Source organism: Haemorhous mexicanus, chromosome 2, assembly GCF_027477595.1.
Source record: "Haemorhous mexicanus isolate bHaeMex1 chromosome 2, bHaeMex1.pri, whole genome shotgun sequence".
NCBI classification, from domain to species: domain Eukaryota; kingdom Metazoa; phylum Chordata; class Aves; order Passeriformes; family Fringillidae; genus Haemorhous; species Haemorhous mexicanus.
In genome coordinates, this window is record NC_082342.1 from 86,525,408 (window position 1) to 86,545,221 (window position 19,814).

At 38.7% G+C, this 19,814-nt stretch overlaps 1 protein-coding gene across 2 annotated transcripts; it reads right to left on the minus strand.

The window, feature by feature from the left end:
• Positions 1 to 258: 258 nt before the first annotated feature.
• Positions 259 to 9,598, minus strand: ARGLU1 (arginine and glutamate rich 1). 2 transcript variants are annotated; one of them, XM_059839317.1, is made up of 4 exons: positions 8,992 to 9,595; positions 4,826 to 5,051; positions 2,399 to 2,482; positions 259 to 1,132 (listed from the first exon to the last, which is right to left on the minus strand). In XM_059839317.1, exons 1-4 carry the CDS (start codon positions 9,345 to 9,347, stop codon positions 968 to 970), a joined length of 831 nt encoding a protein of 276 aa, XP_059695300.1. In that variant the 5' UTR covers positions 9,348 to 9,595; the 3' UTR covers positions 259 to 967. The 2 variants fall into 2 exon arrangements, 1 of the variants encoding a protein (XP_059695300.1); XR_009485428.1 differs by having other exon boundaries at positions 1,095 to 1,132; positions 2,910 to 5,051; positions 8,992 to 9,598.
• Positions 9,599 to 19,814: the final 10,216 nt, after the last annotated feature.

Consider the following 19,814-nt stretch of genomic DNA (forward strand, 5'->3'; position numbering starts at 1 on the left):
CCGTTAAAACATGGTACTACAGCGGAAATAAGTCTCTGTCAGAATAAAAACCAACATTCATAAAAACAGCAGCAGCCATCAATAACATTCACAACTGCAGGGATTTTTTACTGTGTGTGATTTTGCATTATAAGTAGAAGCCACAACAGTTTAAAGCAAAATTTAAAAAAATATTACTATAGTCTTGAATTTAATAATGTGAATTGTCACTCTTATAGCTGTTTATAGAAGTGTACTAAAAAAATTTACTTAAACATATGAATTTAAGACTTTCACTTTATTCAGCAAATTGGTTTATTTACACAATGGGGAACGCTGGTTGAATGCTGTCAATGTAATAAAAACAAATCTAACAGAGACAATACTGAACTCTCTCTATGTATTCATAGCAGAAATGACAAACTATTTCCTTACCTGTATCAGGAACATCAAGCGCAACAATGGGACAGTATCATAGGACACTGATTTAACAATAAACCACAGAGGTCCAGTAATACTATGGCAATTTACTCATGTATTTACTGACTTTAAAATAAAAATATTAAAAGTCAGCAATACCCAGTAAAAAGTTCTGTCAATTGTCAGAGTCAAACTCTGATGAGTAGGTCAGTAAAACCTTATCAGATCATCCACAGTTCATAAAGTGACATGAGTTGCTTCAGACCACCAACACAAAAACAAAATTGATGAAAACAGATTATCCTCTAAAAGGCAATGATGATCTGATAAGGATTTAACTTAATGGAAGTTTAAAAAAAATAAGAATTGCAGAGCACAGCCCCTATTAGAACAAGCTAACTTTCCAACTTTCAAAAAAGACAAAAAAAAAATTTGAGAGAAAGAAAAAAAAAAAACCAAAAAACACTTCAACATGAAGCTACCATACGAAGTTTTTGTTTGTTTTCCTTTTTTTTTGTTGTTTTTTTGTTTGTTTCTTTTTTACTTTTAAAGAGTTCAGAGTTGAAATTTAATCCTGGCTTTTTAGGGAGAAGGACAGTTTTGGCCTAGACTTTCCTTTGCCCAGGATAATTTTTTGCTCTTCCTTTTGCTGACGCTGTCTCTCTTGTTCTAGTTTCATCCTCTCCTCATGAATCTTTCTTTGTTCTTCAACAATTTTCAATTGTTCTTCAGCCTATATAGGAAAATGGTAAAATTTAGGCCAGCATATTTTGTAGTCATAAAAGCAATTTACAAGTCCATACTAACTTCCTAACAGGTCAAATCCTGCATAAGTATGTAAGCAATTCTGCCTGAGCTGGGTACCATAGTTGGTTTCAGTGAAACCATTTATAAAATGGTTATTTGAATTGAGTTTAAAAGAAACACTGAGAACTTTCTATAACTAGTGTATCGAAATCTTGAGTGCATACATGCCAAGTTTTTCAGCATTGCTTTGCAAACAACACATTACATTTTAATTAAGGAAGACATTAGATACATACAGAAATTGTCCCAACACTTGTCACATGTAAGCTAAAGTAACATACACATATAATGAAGTCACATATCTTCAGGCTGAGGTCTTCCTGATCTAAAACCCATCTAAAAACCCCTCCTAATCCAAAACCATCTTCACTTGATTTGCAACTAGTCAATCCTTACATTGATCTATGGTTTTTACAGCTCTCCCAGTGGTCTTCTAAAGGTGCTTATTTAGTTCATTACATCAGTCAATACTTTAAATTTTCCATTTGTCCTGTTTCTACTGTAAGAGGTTAAGAAAAGGGTAAAACAGAAAGAAATCTAAAGCAGATGTAGTTCAAGCAAAAAGATTTAAGAAGCCTCATTTTTATATGAAAGAGGCGTAATTACTTGGGCAATTGAAACTGACAGAGTTCAATCGGGATTTAGAAGCAGCTTAGTTTGTCTTATCATCAACTGATTAGAATCAGATAAATCATATTGAATGTTTTCATGTGGCAAGCACCTGATTTAAAAGGGCTTAAGAAGACCAACGTAAGTTAGACCTTCCTAGCTCACACATCTTAAGCTTATGCTGAAAGTCCCTTTCAGCACTTCTTCATCAACATTATACTAGAATCAAATCTAGTTTGTACTTGTCCCACTCAACAAAACAGAATTAGTCAGACAAAGCTGAACATGCTGGCAAACTTATTTCAACCCTCCCCATGAGATATAGTTAAAATGTACTTTTTAAATTCTGAAGGCAGCAATTTCCCCTCTAAATTAACTGCATCTGAACTATTTTACCAGCCTAGTGTTACTGCTAAGGATCTGGTCTTTCATGCTCAGGGGAAGGAGAGCAATGTTACTGATGGAACCAGCAATATGCCAGTTAAACTCTAGAAAAGGTTGATTTGTTTATTTTAATTGTGTTGCAGATCTGGCAGAGACACCTGTATTTTCCTACAGAACAGTTAACTACACCTTCACATACCAGTTTAGCTTGTGCTTCTGCAATTTTTCGATTATTCTCTTCTAGTATTCGCTCTAGTTCCTCACGCTTTGCACGCTCTTCTTCCTAAAGGGGAGGACAGGGCAAGATGTTAGTAAAGTAAAATATTCATTTCTGCATGTTCACTAATCTTTCTCAGAATTCTTTTGTGAACTGACTTAAAGTGGCAGCTTTACAGCCACCCATTTTGCCTCACAACGGTAAACTGTGCAGCCACTAAAACTGGTTTCTAGCACTCAATTTAAATCATCCCGCCCAGTCCAAACAGCAACCAACTAAACCCTCCCTAATCATAGAATCCTGACAATTTATTACTAGAATTTTAATATCACACAAATCAACAAGGACAACTACAAAAACTGGATAGTATTTACCAAATTAAAAAGTAATATAGAAAATATAAATAAAGTGAATAGTTTGTCTCACCAATTAAGTATACCTACGTATTCTTTACCTATACTCCTTTAATCAGCATTAAAAGTTGAATATTTACTGTCTTGTCCAGTGTCCTGCAGAGTGTGCTCCTCGGCTGCCATACGCGCCAGCTTCCTCTTTAAAATGATTTGTACTGTTAGCTTGGCAATACCTGCATCAGCAGCTCAACCATTTATAAAGAAACAACATACAAGGAAGGCTGAGCTGAGGAATGCAGATGTTTATGGTAAGAAGGAACAAAAATATGTAAATCATTCCTAAGGCAAACAGTTAATAAGAAAAATACATTTACTGTTAGTGAAAAATACAAATGGTAATCCATACTTCATGGAGCTATGGGCTTCTTTCATGGGGAGAATGGACTTAACATTCAGTATTTTGACAATTTTAAGACAGCTGAAACTGTCTGCAGTATGAACTTGGAATTCAGGAGTCCAGGGAAGGCAAGATCAGGAAATAAAGCCTTGTAATTGTTGTTTTCTTGGTGAATTTTATGGAACTCTGTTATGCAACTCAAATATGAAGACTGCGTGAAAAATTTTGAAGTGTTTCAGTTCACATAATATATATCCAAATTATTTTTATATTTGGAGGATTTAAAGTTAGCCAGAAGTTTGTGTCTGTGTAAGAAAAAAAAGTTAATACGAACAAAGCAAGCATATGAAAACTTCTTACTATGACTAGTAACCAGCTACTAGCTAGCACACTTCACTCCAGGCACGGAGGTTCATTCTGCATTACAAGGAACTGGTGGGACTTCTCCACATGATGAAGATATCAAAAATACTTTTTTTAAAAAAACAAGTCATCCATCTGATCAAATGAAAACCTCTACATATGAAGAATTAGCTGACTACAAACACGTAAATTCAACTGAAACTCTGATAATAAAGTCTGAATTTGCAAGAAAAGTATAATTTATTTATTCTTTTTGGTATTTATTGTAACTCAGCATTCCATTTGTTTCCATTTAATTTGATACTATGTGACTGACAAGTCACATCTAGTATGAAGGGGAAAGCTGCAATGCTACTGTCTCTCCTTTCGCAAGCCAATCAAAACATTAATTTAAAATAAACTGTGTAGGACGTAGAGAGTGAAAAAAGCATTTAACACTTATGACTGTTTAGCACAAATTTCCTCTATGGTTTGAAGTTTGTCTTGAAATTTCTGGATCCTGGAATGATTGGTGCAGGCAGGCATCAAAGCCTTTAGTAGCAAATTACTGTCTCACAGAAAGACATTTTCAGCTTCTGCTCCAGCTGCTGATTAAAAAACAAAACAAAACAACAAAAAAAGGCCCCAAAAACCCAAGTCACACGTTCAGCTTGACTTCAGACAAGGGCAACCTGCTCTTTTATAACTTCTAGGGAGAAAAAAAGGAGTTGTTAGTAGTTATTAAAAATGGATATAATGATTTGGACAGAGATCCTTCGTGAAGACGTGGATGGGCTTATGCTCGAAGTCCCAGAATTAGTCCAATGTATGCTCAAGGAAAATGTTCATTTTAAATGAAGAATAAGAAACCTATTTGTTAAAGACAGGTACTGCAGCTCACTGCTGGACCCTGCTTTTTGCCTGGCTGAAGGCAAAAGCCTCTTACAGTCTAGGTAAACAAAATGAAACAAATGAAGGATACATAATTACATATTTTTTAAGACCCTTCCCCAAAATGAAAGGACTGCTGATAAATCCTGCAGCCATGGCAAAAGTTTCAAACAATTCTGAAATATATGTAGGTCAGTTCCATTAAGAATCAAGTATCCTTGTTCAGGTTTTAGGAGAGTAACTGTTTAAATATCAGTGAGCTCCTCTGAATAGGCTAGAAATTAAGTTTCGCAGCAATGCAAGTTTATATGAGAAGGGAATTAGATTTGCTGTATTCCATCTCTTTGTGAACCGAACAGGAGGCACAAACCGACACTGAAAGTTTTGCCATGGACTGTCTCTACTTTCCAAACGACCGAGCGTTACCTCTCTGGCTTTTTGTGCTGCAAGTTCAGCTTGTCGCTGTCGCTCGAGTTCTTCGAGCAACTGTTTTTCCATGATGCGCTTAGCCTCCTCCACCCTGCGGAGAACCTCTCGCTCAATCTCATCCTTTCTTTTCTCCAACTCTTCTTCTACGCGTTTAGCTACAAGTTCTTCCACCCTTCGAGCAGTTTCTTCCTCTATGAGTTTCTCTTCAATTTCTTGTTGACGACTGCAAAATGCAAACATGAGGATTACATTTTTAATCAATAACGTTGGCACTGAAACGAACTCCTTCAACACGCAGCATCAGCATTGCTACTCAAAAACTTTCACACATAGATTATATATTTAAAGAATATTTTGCCCTACATTTAAAGAAAGTGAATATTCAGGCAGTGCTCCTATTACAGGGAATCCATTCAAACCATTCCATATTTAGTATCTTTCTAAATAACAGACTAAATTGAGGACAACTATCATTCTACTCCTTGATCACAACTGGGGGGGGGGGGGGGGGAAGAAAAAACCCAACCCAAACCAACAACTACAACACCATGTCCCCCTCCTCCAAAAAATCCAAACCCCACCCAACTTTGACCATCGTTCACCCTTCAGGAGTTCATACGGTCTCAATTTTAAGCCACATATAGCAATAATATCCTGTAAAATGTTGCCTTACAGCCACCACCTTTAGAGGCACCAAACTATCTCCAGTATCTTAAAACAGAAGAAATAAAATTTGTGATTTCAAACTTGTGATTTTACCTAGAATTCCAAGTGTTATACCTATAATCTAGTTATCCAAACATTTACCTTAACAAATTTCAGTAACTTCAGAACTTTTTTTTTTTTTTTTTTTGCAGAACTCTGTTTCTACCATAATGATCAAAAATAAATTATATCAATACCAAGAACTAAATAAATCCTTGCAAACTGCATCTTTCCATTTTCTGAATCTTGGAAATATTTTCAAATGTCTTGTCTTTATTTTAGTTGAGCAGCAGTATTATCACTCAGCCTGATCACTGTTTTAATTTTTCATTAAAAATGATACAAAAATCAGGTAAATTTGCAGGTTAATTACCACACACAGAAAAAACTCCAGGTAGTAATCACAAGTGCAACATGGCATTTAGATAGCCAAGGATGAACAACAGTGAATACTCCATATTTCATGTAGCACAATTCATCTGGAGTTATTATGGGCTTTGGGGAGAAGACTCTTGGTTTTAAACTTGATATTGAACTTCTGTTTCAAATATTCCATGAAGTACAGAATAATCTTATGAAACTTTTCTACTGTTCTGGCCTGCCAGCAACACAAATCCAAGATTTAGAAGAACAACTACTGTTGTAGTATCTTAATACCCTGTCATTTTCAGAATGACTGCATTTCCCTATCTCATTTGGAAAATTTTCCTAATCTATCTTATTTGAAAAACAACTTATTTTAAAAAGTTACATAATTTACCAACTTTTAGATGACCCACAGCACAACTTGCAAATATGCAGTAGGAGATGTGAAGTATGGATTACTTATCTAGATAACCATGGAAAATATAAAGGTGAAAGGCTCCCTATTTCCCCTAGTCATGTGTCATGTTTTCAAAACTACTGAGCTATGTGGATCTACTACACTTACTGAACTAATGGATCTCCTTCAATAGAAAGTTTTGGAATCCCCAACTCAATAATTTGGCCAGAGAACACCAATTTTAATCTTACAATCCTCAAGAGATAGCAAATTTAGCTGGGAACCCATTACACCAGCATTCATTTTTCCAAAATGGACACAAAATATCTTGAAGTGATTTTTATCAGAAAAAAAAACCCAAAGCAAGGTAAGGCAAACAAAAAACCTAGACCACTCCCAGAAAAATGCATCAACCCCACTCAAATAAATATGATTTTATTTTAAAAGGTTTCCCTTCCCTTTTCTTCAGCAGTGAGTACTCTCACCATCCTGAACCAATACTGCTTGGTAAACATAAGGGGCTAGAGTTCCAGAGAAATAAATTGTCATTAAGTTCATATTCTCATGTTTTATTAAACTATCATAGCTTTACATTTAACATCAGGAAATCTAGAAAAAAAGTTAGCTAATTGAATAAAGAGTGCATAGTTGCAAAAATACCATGGCAATCATGTCTGAAATAGATTTTCAAATATCCTCAGCAATTGATGATGCACTCAAATTAAGCACTGTGCCTGCACATGTTCCATTCTTCTCACTCCAACAAACTCCATTCAAATTTAATTAAATGAATCAAATGTATTTTTAGACTTATAGGCAATGATATTACAATGGCTTAGATCTTACTAAGAAAATAAAATTATAAGCACAGATATAAATCTCAGTGATTTATTCTGTAGCATACCAACTATTTTTTTTTAAATCACATGAACTTACAGGATTTTACCATTTTATCATCCTGGCCTACTGAGTTATGATTCCAGAGCAACAGATAAGTTACTAATGTAAAAACTATTTTTTGTATGATCCGTTTACTTCTTCAAGACTAATTGTATGAAATCTGCAGAAAAGAAACAACTTACATTTTACCAAATTTCTGAGGGGAAAAAAGTCATACCTGCAAGGCAAGGAAATGAGCACTATAGGAAAGGGCTAAAGTTAGGCTGTGTATTGAGATTTGAACAAGACATGAGAAGAAGAAAGTCAGTTCCAATGTATGAAATGTCCACTAATGGAAGTACTTCTTTCCTTATCTAACATGAATCTATACTAATATACCTAACACAATTTACAGATGGCTTACTAAAGTACCATACTTTTCTACTCTAAGTTTTATTGCCTTTTTTTTTTTTCAAGTGTGATGTAGAAGTATCAAAATTTCATACCCTTTTTCAATACTGGTTCATTCTTTTCCAATACTGGTTCTTCCTCAAATGTCTACTATTCTGTAGCAAGTATTGCTGAAATATCAAATTCCTTCTATAGAGACTTCATGAGCTTTTTAAAATTTCAAAGCTAACTTACATAGAAAATTTACTTACACATGAACTAAACCAGCTCCTAAGTACTAGAATAAACTACTAATTCTATTCTCAAATTCTTAAGCACATTCCAGTTCTTCACTGTAGATATGCACACAATATTTTTCTTAATTTAGGTACTGAATGAAATTCTAAACCACAAAACTAGGATCAGTATGTCAAAATATGTCAGTTTTCACATGTTTGTGCTACTGTGGAAGTTTCTGACTGTCAAAACTCTGAAGTTAGCAAAGGTGATTATCTTCAAAGGAAAATAAAAGTGACAGCTTGGGGTCACCAAGCCCAACAACGACAACTAGTATTTCCTGAGAATGATATGGCTTAAGTACAGCTCCATCTAAGAATTAACAGCACCACTTGGCTTCATATGTACAAAGAAATGCTTTTTCTGGATAAGGTGGTCCAATGAGCAAAGGTAGTGTTCAAAAAAAAAGAATCACCTGATTACAAACCATTCTCCTCTCTGCTGCATAAAGGTCTGTTTTATAACTTTATATGCTGCTAAACATATTAATGCGTCCCCATCGGTTATTAAAATAATATTTCTATCTGCAGACTTAATAAATAACCACACTCCCCATAAGCATAGCATAAACTGAAAAAAGGGCAAGGTTTTAAATGAAACAAGTCCCCGGATCTCACTGTCCCATTTGGAAAGAAAGTAATCCCACAGTGTTAATCTAGCAGCTGCATAGTTTCTTGAAACCCTCACTCGAGCACCTCCAGTTGCCTCCGCTCGACGCGTAACAAGCTCCACGCCACGAAGGGGAGGGGCGGGTGTGCGGCAGTGCAGCACAAAGCCTCAGGAGCGCCGAGGCCTCCGGCGCACAGGGAAGTTTAGGAGCAGTGCAGCAGGGAGAGACCAGCGACGGCGGACGGGAAGCGGGCAGAGACGGCGAGAGGGAGGAGGCGTGCGGGGGGCTCGCACCCGAGTGGGCGGCTCCTAACGCACCTGAGGGAGCCGAGCTTGGAGAAAGGGGCGGATGGCGGGAAAACAGGCATTGGTCCGGCCTCAGCAAGGGCCCAAACGCCTGCAGCCAGCCGCAGGCGGCCCTAGCCCACAGAGAAGGCGCGGAGAAAGGGGCACCGAGCACTTCCCTTCCTCCCCCATCCCTCACCACCCCCCTCGTCCCCAGCGCAGGCCCGGGGCTCACATTTTCCGCTGCCGCTCGAACTCCGCTTTTTTCTCCTCCTCCTCCCGCTTCTGTTTTTCGTCCAGGCTGCTGCGCTTGCTCACCGTGCGCCCGAAGATGTCGATACGGTCGGGGGGGGAGGAGGCGCGGTCGCGGTCCCGGTCCCGGTCGCGCCGGGAGGAGGGGGCCGTATTAGAGCGCGAGCGGGAGCGGGACTCCCGGCGCCGGTTCCGCTTGCTCTCCCGGGACTTGGAGCGCTTCCGTGCCCGCTCCTTTTCTCGAGATCGGGACCGCGATCGGCTCCGGTTCTTCTTGTTGTGCTTGGAGCTCTTGGTGTGCTTGGAGCGGGATGAGCTCCGGCTGCGGGACCGACCCATCCCGGCAGAGGAGAGAAGAGGCCGCGCCGGTGACCGCTCGACCACCCCCGCCCCCTTTGCTAGCGGCGCCTGGGAGAGGTGCGAGGAGGCTCTGCGCGCATCAGCACCGCCCTGGCGGGCCCTTCGTCTTCTCCCTTTCCACCGCTTTGCGCTGCGAGGAAAAGGAACAGGCCCCGGGAGCGGGAGCGAGTCCGGACGCAGCCAAGATGGCGGCCCTAGCTGAGCAGTGACTCTCCTCTGCCGCCCCACAATGCACCGCGCCGTGCTCGAGCCCTTCGCTCCCCTCCCCGCCGCCTCCGGCGCCGAGCCGGATGAGCACGAGAGCACTCGGCAATATTCGGCAGCCAATGGCGAGGGCCGCTCGGAGCGGGCCCCTCGGCGGAGGTGGCGGAGAGGGCGCCGGCCGGGGGGGTCTTCTCAGAGAGAGTTGCTGTGTTGCCTTTGATTGAAAGTTCTCTCAAACATTGATTATCTTATTTTTATTTTGTTTTGATACCGGGAACAGAGAGAATTATCACTGCAGGTGAAGGAAGTTGCGAAAAACACTTAGAGCTGCCACTAAATTGTGAAAATGAGTTTTTGAATCCTCTGTTGCACCACAGTGAAGACCCCCCCGTTAAAGGCAGAGAATCGCCTGAGATTCCTAAATGATCACTGGTCGAAAGGAACCACGAAAGTCCGAGGGGTCGTAAACAACCAGAAAGTTTTATCAGTGAATTACACACTTGGCAAAGAAATCAGTATGTTAGTCCCTGACCTACTGTATAAGCACACGGCAGTGGGTTTTGAATAAAGGAGCAGGGTGAAAGGGAAGAGAGGAATTAAAAGAGGGAAAGAAGAATTAAAGAAGGAAAGATGAAAAAGAGGTCATCAATCCTGGTTCCAGCGTCGACCCAGCTGAGGGGATGTCTGTCCAGCCGTGTAGGTCTGGCCGAAGAAATGCCCAGGGTGCCAGGGATCTGTTTCCTGGTGGTTTCACTGTGGTACAGGGAAGGGCTGTCTTGGTCATATTTAAATATATTTACCTGTAGACATTATTGTCCATTGTTAACTACAGGTGTGTAGGCATAGGAGAGTATGAACTCAGTGGTATCCAGGTCAGGAAGAGAGTATGAACTCAGAGGTTCTATAGGCATCTGTGAAGGATGGTTTTATCCCAGTTCTGCCATGTAATTGTTAGCCGTTTCTGCAATGACAGAATTTGGAAACTGGTGTTATTCTTTATTTCAGTAAACTGGTGCAATCTATGGATAGTTAACCTCATTCTTTACTTTTAGCTCCTTGATATCTTTCACAACTTGTATGCCTTTTTTTCTTTTCAATAGGTCTGCATTTTTTCTAAGTACTTTTACTAAGCTCGCAGAACATTCCTGTAGCCACTGGACATAATCCAATCTCACTAAAAGGTCTTTTCTTCTAATCATTTGATTGCCTTGCCTTCTTTTTCTCGAAGGAAGACTTTCTTATTTTGAAATTCAGTCTATCTAGTGCCAAAAATAAATCAAATAGAAGCATCTTTCTGACGAGTCACTGTGCAAGTAACAGTGGAGTAATGGACATGGTGAAACCTGCACGGCAGGAATTCCAGTGCCACAGGCCCTGGGCACTCTTGTTTGTCCCTAGCCCGGGAGAAGCATATGCAACAGGTAACTAAGGAAGTTGATAATCGGACCTTTTAGCCCCTGACCGGGTAGGTGAGTTTCTAGCTGGCACCTTTCCTGCAGCGACTTGTCTACAAATGTGTACTGGAGCTTTTAAATTCACATGGTGCATCAGGTTCTGGATGAAAAATGGATCATAATTTTTTTAGTAGTATGTGTCATAGTGGATGTATTAAACTTGACCTGAAATGTAGCAGGGAGGAAGGGGCAGAATTAATAATTTTACAGTCACTTATAACTATAAATGGGTTTTAAAAATATTTATCATAAACTGAGTTTTTTCTTGATAAGTCAGTATAACCTGGACCTGTATTTATTGTTATTTTATTCTTATTTGGTAATATTGACTCATCAGAACTATAAAACGTAATATGCAATATTTTGTGAGAACAATTAATTATGATATATTGTGTAGAATTAAGGAATTATATAGATTAATGCAAGAATTTTCCTCAATTCATTATTGCATTGTTCCATGTAATTTTTTTAAAGTTTCCAAATTAATAAGAACATAAGATTTTTAATACCTGTAATAGCTTAAGGTCATTAGTCTATTTACTTTGTTATTTATGAGGACTAAATTCTAGTGCTTCTGGAAAAAACTTCTTGTCCTCTTAAAAAACCATTTCCAATATTCATAATAGATGAAAAATTATCAGAAGAACATTTCTATCATTTCTTTTTAGGTTAAAGTTTGGTAGTTGTTTGATTGCTGTTTTTTTTTTTTTTTTTTTTTAATTATATCACCTTATTTTTCCTAGCCTAATAGTGGTAAAATGTTTAATAGTAGTAAAATATTAATATTTAGGTGTTTTTTTCCAGATATAATTACAATTGATATGGAATTACAGTACCAAAAGGAACTTTTTAGTAAATATTTAATTTGAAAACTTTGTTTAATTACATAATTTAATTTCTTGTTTTCAATTAATTAAAAAAGAAGATGGTAATTTCCCTTGTAAGTTTCCATTAAAATTTTTCAATATTTGATTAAAGTGATGCAATTTCTTTTTATTAAATAATGTTAGAATTTTGAAGTTTTTAATCCCATGTATTTGTTTTATTCCCAGTTTGTAAGACATACTGAATTTCCATGTACTTGTGTTTTTGCATTTTTTTCCATTTTAATGTATCTCAGTATATTAAAATGCATAATTTGCTTCTTAAAACGGTTGCCTTGGAGTTGGAAAATACCTTATTTGACAGCCAAATGGTGGCATAATTAAAGCACCTCACCCTTCTTTACCTTGGCTACTGTCATCACATGAAATCTCTCAACCCATAGGCATTTGGGGGTAGCTCCATGGTGATACTGTGTTCTCGTAATCTCCAAATTGTACCTGCTCCTGCTTGCACCACCACTTCTGTCATTAGCTGGGTCAAGAGGGATCTTGGGAGATTAAAGGTGGATTATTTTGGGTTGTGCTAGTGTGGCACAGCTGGATGTGAGATCTTTGCAATAGGTCTAAAATAGAAGAACTCTGGAGGGCAAGCAGGGGAAGAAAGCAAGAGCATAATAGGATAAGGTGTTTGGTATGTAATTTGCTGTCATCTGGTATAGTCTGCCTCACAATAGTAAGAGGGCAGAAGTAGCACAGAAGAGCTAAGGAGGAAAACGTGGTTTAGATGTGTATTGGTTCTTTCAAAGTAGCTGTTTCAGCCAGAGTTTATTTATTACAAGGTCAGAAACTCTGAATACAGGTGGGGAGGTTTTAATTTTTATTTTTTATTCTAGGTGAATCAGCGCTGGGATTCATGTCACGCAGATCACAGAAGCTGTACAGGAGTAGAAGTTGTATCACTTAGACACTTTTGAGTGATTTTTTTTTTTTTACCTAATGCTGGGGTTGCATTTTGTCCTTATGCATTTTCTGTCAGGCGCTTTGTTTCTCTTTGAGCAGCTCTGTGGAGTTCTGAGCTGCTAAGCTGCAGAGGTAGGGAGATGAAGCACCCGGGAGACTGGCAGAACAGCTGTGAGGAAGGCATGGCAGGAGCATGGAACAGTTGGCAGAAAGAGAAATATTCTTTCTAAAACTTGAGAGAATAAGTCACCAAAGCTCTGCTTCAAAGGATTGTCAAAAAGGGGAAAATCACTTTAACTGAAAGAATGTAGAGGAAATGCTGTAAAATGAGAAATTAAATAAATGGAAAGAGTTTTCACATGGTACCTATAAAGGAAAGTTGAGTAGTTTGTATGCATAAGTATAGTTATTAGGTAAAATAACTATTTTCCTCTTTTCCATATGTTCAGATGATAATCATGTCCTTGGAAATGAGCAATACTGTACAGAATGCTGTTTGTTGAAAGTGTTTTGTAGTTTGAATATGCAAAAAGGCGCAGCTTGAGTAATCAGGACTAGTGTGTGTATATACAAGATTCAAATTAATTTAAAACAATATCTGGTTTCTTTCCCATGTGGATTTAGTTTTAGAAAATAAATAAAATTGCCAAATTTAGATCAATGTGGGAATTTTAAAATTAATTATCAATGTGGGAATTTAAAAATTACATTAATTATCAATGTCAGAGTACTTTTTTTTTTTTTTTTTTTTTTGCTTTATGTAAGCCCACTAACCACTTTTTTTAACATTTGGACTGCTTTTATTCTGTCTACATGGAAGAAGGAAAAGGAATGTTCATTTGCATGCTTTGTTTGCAGTGCCTGGTCTATTTAGGTCCTAAACAAAAGCTCTTGAATGCTATTAGAAGTGGTGAACATAAGTTCTGATCACAGCTTGAGACACTGATCTGCAAACCATAGCGATTGCTAGTAATGCACCGTTTTCTCAGTATTTTTTTTTTTCAATATCATTGATACCATGTGAAGTATCCGCATTTAAGGTCACATATAATTATTTATATATGGACCTATGATTTGGTCCATCAAAGTTTGGCAATAAAAGAAGTTCAACCAACCTTCCTGAACAGCTGCATAATCATAGAGCTACTTTAACTCTGTAGGCATGCTCTTATTTATCTGAAGGATTTAATAGCAATTCTAGTTCTGGTATGTGTGACTACAGATTTAAGCCAATCAGCAATGAGTTGAGGTGTCATCTAAGCCTCATGAGGGACTGATCCAATGTGAATCCTGGGATAATGCCTTTAAAAAAACCCCAAAAACCATGAACAAAACAAATCAGAGTAGCAAAGAACACTGTTATTCAAAACCAGGTTGCTGATTCAGTGGTTAACATAGTGGTTAGACTTGTTGGACAAGCAGGAAAATGGGATTCAGGTGTGTCCTCATTCATATCAATGTCTCTTCCTTCCCATGACCGTATGTTAATCACCAGGCCAACGTCTAGGCTGGAGGAAGGTGAGAAGGGAGCTAGGGGCAAAGTTCCCCTCCGTGTCCTCACAGATTTCACAAAACAGAAAATGAATGTTCAGAGGCAGGAGGCAACATGTTGTAACCTAATGTCAGTGGCACTCTGGAAGTGGGGGAGCAAGTTGCTCTGGATTTAAGTCTATGCAGCAGACTAGTTTTAAATTTTGTTCCATAATCATGAGAAAAGAGAGAGGGCTAACTCTGAGAGCTGGATCACAAAACTTGGCAGTTGCTGTAACTGCTTGGGTGTTGTATAACATTTCCCCTCCCACGGCAGCTGCGTTTCAAAAGGATTGAGCTTGTTCTGTTCTTCAAAGGCTACCTTAGGCACTGCCCTCAGGAGAGGACTCCCAGTTTTTGGCTCCTGAATAGATGAAGATGCCACCTTTGTGGTGCTGACTCAGACACTTTCTTTAACACGGTGACAGCCACGCCTCCTTGTACAGCACTTCCTCTTGGCTTTGTGTCTCCTAGTTAGCATGTGTATTTGATGAGTTCCTAAATAATGTTTGATTCTGAAAAAAGTATTTGGATTAAACACTGGCTGTGAAAATTTTATATCCAGAATGTTTTGCCTATTTTATCTGCAACTATGATTTTTCCTGTTTTTTTTTTTTTTTTTTTTTTTTTTTTTCCTGCTTATTTCTTTAAACACACTAATATTTCTAGTAGTACCACTTTTTTTGTATGAAAATGCCTGGGAGTGATTACTTTTTTTTTTTTTTTTTTTCTCTAAGTAGTCAAGAAGCAACTTGTTTATGATAAAAATAGGGTTGCAGGTTTGGGGAAAGCATCCTACCTACACTTCAAAATTAAATCAGTGTTACCACAATTAATGGGTATTGGCCCTGAAGCATCATTTAATGTTTATGGCTATTCTGTTAAAATTTTATCAAAAAAAGGTCAGATGAAGCCTTTTTTTTTCTTCTACTCAACATGCAAATTGATGAACTTTAAAACTTGTACATATTAGAGTGGGCAAAAAATAACAGTTATGCTTAGTTAAAAAATATAAGACATGAGCAAGCCAGTTTAGCAGGAAGTCTTCTGAGTGCCAGTTTCTGCCTCCTGTATTCATGAAAGTAGTGCTTTGTTTTGCAGGTTGATTTGTTAATTAATTTCCCTAGCTTGTTAGGTTAAAGGTTGAAGGAATAAAGTTTTGGGACATGATGCAATTTTATTGTACAGTTTTGTTTTAACAGAAATTTTACTGTTGAAACTTTTTGAGAAAAATCTCACTAGAATGACAAAAGCTGAGACTCTGTACTTGTAGAAGTCTTTCTTAGTGATCTGAAGAGCAATAAAATACTAAGAAGGAGATAGAAATTTCGAAGTCTGTTCTTCTAGGAGTTTTCATTTGTGTGTCTCTTCACTCTTTCTGGAAGACCAAAAGTACTGTGGCATGTGTTATTTTCCTCTAGTATTCTTCCTTATGTTTTATTCCTACATTCTATCAGTAGTAGTTGTTTGCAGATCATTGGATAATTTTTAAACTGCAATTATAGCAATTCTGCAGGTCAAACTGAATAGTATTTTCATGAGGGATCTGGCTGACTTGTCCCCACTGGTGATCTGCCACAGAGCTGTAACCATAACCATGACCTCAGCAGTACGAGAACAGGGCTGTCTTGATGATTTGCAAAGCTCTGAACACTGGGCACCCTCAGCATGTGTAGCATCCAACCCACTGCTTATGTAGTGTCCTGCCACACTGCACACAGCTACACACTCTGTAGTGTCTCTGTACAGTCTCTTTCATTGGCTGTCAGCCCAGCTGGGCACTGATTTCACAATGGATTTGGTTCATTTAGGTCTAAGATGACAGTGTTACAACAAAACCAGCTTCTAAATGCATGGAGTATCTACTGCCTAGATGTACTATTCCGGAGATATACCTGGCATCAATGTCTATGTGGTTTCTGGTCATTGACAGTGTTTTGTGTTGACATACAAGTTTGGTGAAGTTGTTTTCACATTTCTATCACAGATGCTAATTGTGGCTTTAAGAAGTCTCGGGATATAATCTTGGTAATGTGGGAAACAAAGTCAATGTGGAATGGAAAGCACATTTCTTCTTTATCTCTTACCTGCATTATTACCAACTTTTGAATGGATGAAACATATGCTTCTATTGTTTAAATCATTGCAATGTGTAGTGTGGTGGTATATTTGCATTTGGACAGATCTCTGTATTTTGCTTTGTATCCTGTTTTTGGAGATGAGGAAGCAGCTAAGGGAAGAAGACAAAGTTGGCCATACAATGTTAAAACATTTGAAGAAATACTGTGTTAAACACCACTTTTTAAAAGCAGGTGCTGCTGGTTGTGAATGAGTGGCAGAACATGGTTGTATAAATGAAACAGTGAACAAATATATAATAACATTTCAGCTGGAATAAAATCTTGGTTTTGCTGTTGAAGCAAATCTCTCAAACATCAATTTAATTTCATTTGGAGTGGTCTCAAACTGGGTTATTTTTGGATAAGACTAAATCTAAAATAAAAACTGAAACATGGTACATTCTGTTTGAACATAGACACTTTTTTTTCTGTGAGGGTGACTCAGTACAGGTTGTCCCAGAAGGTTTTAGAGTATTCATGCTTGGAGATATTCTGGGCATGGTCCTGGGCAACCTGCTCTAGGTGGCCCTGCTTGAACAGGGCAGATTGGACAAGCTGACCTCCAAAGGTCCCTTTTAGCCACTGTTTCTGTGATATCTGATGATATGTTCTAGAACTCTGTCTCCTATTGGGGCTGCAGTCTGCAGGACTAGTCTAGAGCTCTTGCCAAAAGCAGGTCACATGGGTATCAGTTCTCAGCAGACACTGTCTTAGTTCACAGACTTTTTATTGCAAAGTTCTACTTGCCAATGTGGTAACATCACGTAGAGCTGAGTTAGCAAGTCCTTTGGTGTTGGTTTCTTTGCTCCTGAGCACATAGGGCAAAAAGGCCAAAAGTTGATACAATTACTTTATATATTGGATCTGTACAGATGTAGCCCCTTAAGACATTTTTTTGCAGGCTACAAGACTGTGGTGTTTGGCTGCCAGCACCTGATAGATAGGCACCAGGCCAATCTAAATGTGTACAGTGTTGGAATATCTAGTTAATCTGAGTGTATAGACTTTCCTGCTAGTTGCTTGATGACTTAGCACATCCTAGACTCTCTTCATTTAGCTCCATGTTGGATAATTATGTATTCTTTATGGCTTGCCAAAGGTGAGTAGAAGAAATGAGTAGAGGAAGACAATACTGAGGTTGAATGGCACAGGAGTCATGGGAAGAGATGAAAGTATTGCACTAGATGGTGGGGGAGGATGTATGCAGCCTAGGGTTGGTATGATGAAGGTTCATCTGCACACTCAATTCTGGAGCTCCTGCTGTGTATATTAGGCAATGAAATAATGCACCGACATGCTCTGACTGCTCAAAACAGGACTTCCAGGGCAAAATGCCATCCATGCTTACTCACCCTGCTGGATAGCATTGTCTGCAATTTTTCTCAGGCTGTTTCTGCAGGTATTTAGTCTTGGTGGTGCAGAGAGACCTGGAATTCTCTAAGAAGCTGTACTTCAGGAAAAGGTGACTTTGCTGCATCTGTATAAAAGTGCTGCTGCAAAGAGAAAATGTGAACAAAAATCTGGAGCTTCCCTCAGGCTTGGAGCCAAGAGCAGGCTTGCAGCTGATTGTGAGACATCTGTCATCAGCAGGAGCTGCCAGTAGTGGAGCTGGGGGCTACAAATGAGAATGACAGAAGTACATGATGACCTAGTGAAAGAAAAGGATTTTCTAGGACAAAGGGTAGTAGTTCATGATAAGAAGGCAAAATCAACCACGTAGAAGATGATCAGGTGTGTGGTGGGGGGTGGAGGGGTAACTAAAGCAGACAAAACCACGCCACTCACGGGCTGTGAGTGAGCAATACTGGGGACAGACAGTAAAATGCATGCATTAGTGAGACAGGAAAGAGTGTGGTGGGAGAACAAAAAGGAAATTAAGAACAAAAGAGGCAAGAAATGAAGGATGCAAAATCCCTGAAAACACTCACTGCATTAAGGGAAGAAAAAAAGCCCACAGAAATGTACTATATACATATATTTACACTAATTTTCTTTATGGTCTGTTGCTAATGTTGTCAGAATGAATGTTAAACAGTTCAAATGGAATGGTGTCTGAGATGAATTCTCTTCAGCTGTACATCTCCTAGGCAAATGTGTGAGAATTGCTGATCTGTTCATCTTGTTCAGATCACATGAATGTGAACACATTAGAGATTTGACTTGGTGTTCCTCTCTACAAATATAGAGGGGGAAAAAAAAGGAAAGAGAGAGCCTAGCCTGGGAAGAAAGGGAGGGATCCCATTATAACTGAGAGTCATACGACATCCCTTCTGGAGCTGTGTTGAAATTTCCCATGGGAGGAAGAAGAATAAACAAAGGTTGGTATTACTAATAAAAAAAAATAGTTGGCAACCAAGGAAGCAATAATTATTTGATCACAGTGTTCTACAATGCTAGCAACAGAAACAATGCCAGTTAAAAGCAACATGCCAAATGCATCTCACTTGCAACCAGCCCTACCTGTTGTTATACCAGGGTCGTTTGCCTGTTTGCCTTACTGTTCTGAGAGCAGTGCTCTGCCGGGAGAATAAATATGTCCTGACTTTTCACCTTTGCTGCTTTACTCTTCTTATGACCACAGTGTTCCCGAGGGTTTATTGTGTTTGACTTCTCATAGCTATTGTGCAGCAAGCAAGGAGTAGCTATTATCTCTGCTTCACAAACGAGCGACAGAGCCTGCAGGAGAGCAGTGCTTGCAGCTGCACAGCCTATGGCAGGCAAGGGACTTTGCAAATGACAGGCCAGTAGCTTTCTTTGCTCACTTTCTGAGGTGACAGAATCAGTAGTAGAATATTAGTACTGGGAGGGCAAGCAAAATGGTTTTTCTTGAGCAGTCAAGTTTACCTACCAGAAACCAAATGAACAGAGCATGCTATTGAAAATGAAAATTTAAAAAAATCCTCAAATCATCACTTCAGCAATTTCAACAGGAGATCCGTATAGCCTTGAAAAATACATTAATAATGAAATGTCTGTTTGCATTGCAGTAAGACCCTATTTAAAAGGAATGCAATTTCATTTTAAGTTAAATCTGGCAAAGCCTGTTAAGTCCGAATTGTAACAGCCATTGTTATTTGTTAACAGATAGGTGTATGATGAGCTTGACAAAAGCAAACTGTGCAGTGCTCTGGTCATGTTCCCAGCCCGCCTGACAATGTGACGACAGACCTTACTCTGCCCTTCCTCAGAGGTAACCTCACTGAATGGCACCATCTAGTTTAGCTCCGTCATGCTGCAAGCAGTTGTTCTGCATTCTCAGTGATCTTATCTTTGCTAGCAGTGATTTGTGGGAAGGTTTGTTCCTCGATCACCAGGGCTTACATAAAAACAACATGCAATGGCAAGTATCCTATT